The sequence below is a fragment of the Candoia aspera genome, chromosome 1 (assembly GCF_035149785.1).
Source record: "Candoia aspera isolate rCanAsp1 chromosome 1, rCanAsp1.hap2, whole genome shotgun sequence".
Taxonomy (NCBI): domain Eukaryota; kingdom Metazoa; phylum Chordata; class Lepidosauria; order Squamata; family Boidae; genus Candoia; species Candoia aspera.
Window position 1 is genome coordinate 37983504 of NC_086153.1, and position 3342 is coordinate 37986845.

A 3342-nucleotide genomic window follows, 5' to 3' on the forward strand; every position below is an offset into this window, starting at 1 on the left:
TAAGGTTTAGTTTACACACTGCTCTTTATTGAATAAGCCACATTTGGCTGACTTCACATAATAGGATAAGCTTAAGCAAAACAAGCCACATTTTGGTTTAGCATGTGGTGTGAACCATTCCAATAAATTTACAACCCAACTTAACACTAATGTTTATAAGTTGGTAAAGCATCTACATATTAAGATATAAAATAACTATGCTTGTCTTCATTCTCACAGCCAAAGTCAAGAACTTTAAAAAATCTTAGCTAGAATTTATTTTGTTATATTTAAACTGTTAGGAAGATCCAGTCACCAAATATCCTTAAGTATCAGTCTTCCAAGTAGAGAATGGTAAGCTGTCCATAAAGACACATTTCAACAGATATATTCCTTCTGCAGATGCTGAACATTTTCATAATTATCAGTCCTACAGAATGAGATAACGGTAATTCCATTGACATCTCCAAAACAAGTTGATGCATGAGAATATTTTTAAGAAGTCCATTAATACACATCAAAATATGGAAACTTTTGATTCAAGTTCTTTTCAAGCCTTCTCTTTGTATTCAGCTGTTGACAGGGTAAAAAAAAAGAAAATGCAAGTTAGTTCCATATACCTTTTAAAGTTTTCTCAAATTTTAAAAAATAAAACAGAAAAAGAATACATGTTAAAATAAAATATATAGCAAAGGATGTAATTCTGGTATTTAGGTGGAAACAGCATTAAGGAAATAAGCACAGTTCCACCTACTGAGAAGTTTGTTGACTTTGGTACAACAGTCAACTGAAATGTTGCAGGAACCCTGACAACAATATATGTAAACAATATATGTATTTAATAATGTATTTAAACTGAGGAACAAGTCCTTGAATTTAGAAATTAGCATATTTTCAATATACAAACTAACAATGCATTCCTATATAGGTTTTAATTAGAAGTAGGCTTGCAATGTGGTCAACTTCAGTTGCTCTCAAGAAACTGTACAAAATTGTAACCCACTAAAAAAGGTTCAAAGTTGTAATGCCAAAGTAATTTCCATCACTTTTGAAAACTGTGAGTTATCAAGGTATTGTTAAATAATTGAAAATTGAGCAGCTTTGTGTAACTTTCCCTACCCAAAGGTCTCCCAGAACAGAAAAAAGTACCAATTGTAACATACAGCATTTATGCCTTAACTTTGATGCAAAGAGATTCTTGGTTACTTGGTTAATTAAAAAAAAAAAAAGGCAAAGTACAACCAGAGCCAAAATTAAGCATGGTAACTATTTGAGCAACTAGGAGCCACTACCTGGCCCACTTCTCTTTATACCAGATTTGAAACGCAAAAATCACCGCCTGAAACTTTTCACTACCCCAGCCTAGGGTTAAAGGGCAGAGGCAAAAGATCGCTCCGGAATAAAAGAGTGCAGCCACTCTCAGCCACCGTTTTCGTGCCGCTGCTGCCCTCACCACTTCAGGAGAGGTCCAACTTCTTCTGAGTTGTCGCCAGCTGGTCCTGCAGCCGTTGCTTCCGCCAGCTGAGGTAACGCCTTCGCGCCCTGTTCGCCTGCCACCCCACCAGCACTCCCGAAGCGAAGGCTAGCAACACCGCTAGCTTTACAGAGCGATCCGACAAGGGCTCCGAGCTCAACGCCATTGCTACTCGCCTTCAATCTTGTATGGTGCCCACCAGGAGCCAAACTACTTTTGTCTCGCGCTCGCGCCGACCGAGAAAGGAGCGAGGAATGTTCTTTGCGCAGCGCCTTCTAGCGGCTGTTAGGCTGCAATTATCCTTGACGAGGACAACAACTATGGAAATCTGTGGGGTTTCCCTTTGAGTAAACGAAATTGCGCCTACACACATTGCTTTAATTCCGTGTTTCTCCAGCTTGGCAACTTTAAGATGTGTGGGCTTCAACTCCCAGAATTCCCCAGCTAGTATTTGCCAAGTTGCCAAGCTTGAAAAACACTGATTTAAATTATAACATGATTGCTTCATCTTAGCTTGAAATGTGAATCCAAACCATGATTTATAAACCACAATTTATGATAAAGAGTGTGCATTGTGACACTGGCCACCAATGCATATGCTGAGGTCACCTTTGGTGCCCACCAAGTTCTCTGTCCAATTCCTACTTAAAAAAAAATTAAAACATTACATTAAAAGCTGGCAGGCTGAAAAGCAAAGTACCAGCCTATAGCCTACTTATTTATAAAAATACTTCCAAACCTACAAAGATTCCTCTGTGATGATAGAGAAGAGGCTGGAGGCTATCAAGAGACATTTGGGACTGACTGTGGCAACCATCTTGCGAATAATCAAGTCTCCAATGGAAGACTTGTGAATATGCCCCCATGTGTTTTCAAAACTCCAAATGTATCTGTGGCTCAAGAAGGTAGCTGCCTGGTTCATCATATTATGTTAAACCAACCATTTGGGACTTGGTGAGTTTGCAAACCATGGCTTAGCACAATGTGTGAAAGAAGAGGAATGTGGAGAGGATTGATTGAATGGGTCCATTAGGTTTGGTGGAATTTACATCTGAGAAAATATGTTCAAGTTGCATTACTTCCTAGCAAGAATGTATTGATGTAAAAATTGAGGTCAACTTTTGTCAATTTCATTAACACATCTGTGCAATTTATTTGCAGCGGTATAGAAGTGGTCTGCCTTTGCTTTCTTCCAGAATATCTTTTAGACTTCCTGGTATAACCTACACTCTGTTTTTGTCTGATAGCTCTTGCCCAACTATTAACCTGCGCAATCCCTACTTAGCTTCTAACAAGGTCAACCCAGTGCTGCCATCTCCTGAACTATGAACTGGATTATATCCTGTTTAAGTATGTTTAAGATAACAGCAGTGAATGTGAACAATCAAAAGATTTATGAAAATATTTTCTTAAGCAGATCTGAAGAGTTCTGAAACTATGTTTCAGGCCAATTCCAACTTACTTCCAGTGAAATACTCTCCCAAAGCATCAGACTTCACTGAAAACCTTTTCATACACTTGCAGTCTTCTAGAAGAGACAGTTACTGCTTGTGCAGTAAGGGCTTTTTCATGGTGCTGATGTGTGCACCCTTTTACTACCAATTATCATGGCCACCAACTCTCCTCAAACTGACACCAGGCAGATGTTTTGGGTTAATCCAACATTCCTAAACAGCCCCAAGTTGGATAAGACTGGTATACCATTCAAATGGGCCACGCTCGCTGCGACCAGGTTTTCTTTTGCCCTAAATCTTATTTGCAATATTATAGGTACATCTAATCCTATGCAGATTTACCATAATTGGGTGAGACTTGATAGGAATCCTGAATACACAAATAGGCTGTGTTCAGATTGTGGGCCTGCCTTGAGCAAGAGACTAGCCAACCAT

General features: G+C 39.0%; 1 protein-coding gene across 1 annotated transcript; it reads right to left on the reverse strand.

The window, feature by feature from the left end:
• Positions 1 to 1658, reverse strand: MTLN (mitoregulin). Its single transcript, XM_063289929.1, has 2 exons — positions 1433 to 1658; positions 1 to 552 (listed from the first exon to the last, which is right to left on the reverse strand). Exon 1 carries the CDS (start codon positions 1617 to 1619, stop codon positions 1437 to 1439), a length of 183 nt encoding a protein of 60 aa, XP_063145999.1. The 5' UTR covers positions 1620 to 1658; the 3' UTR covers positions 1 to 552; positions 1433 to 1436.
• Between the last annotated feature and the right edge of the window lie 1684 nt (positions 1659 to 3342).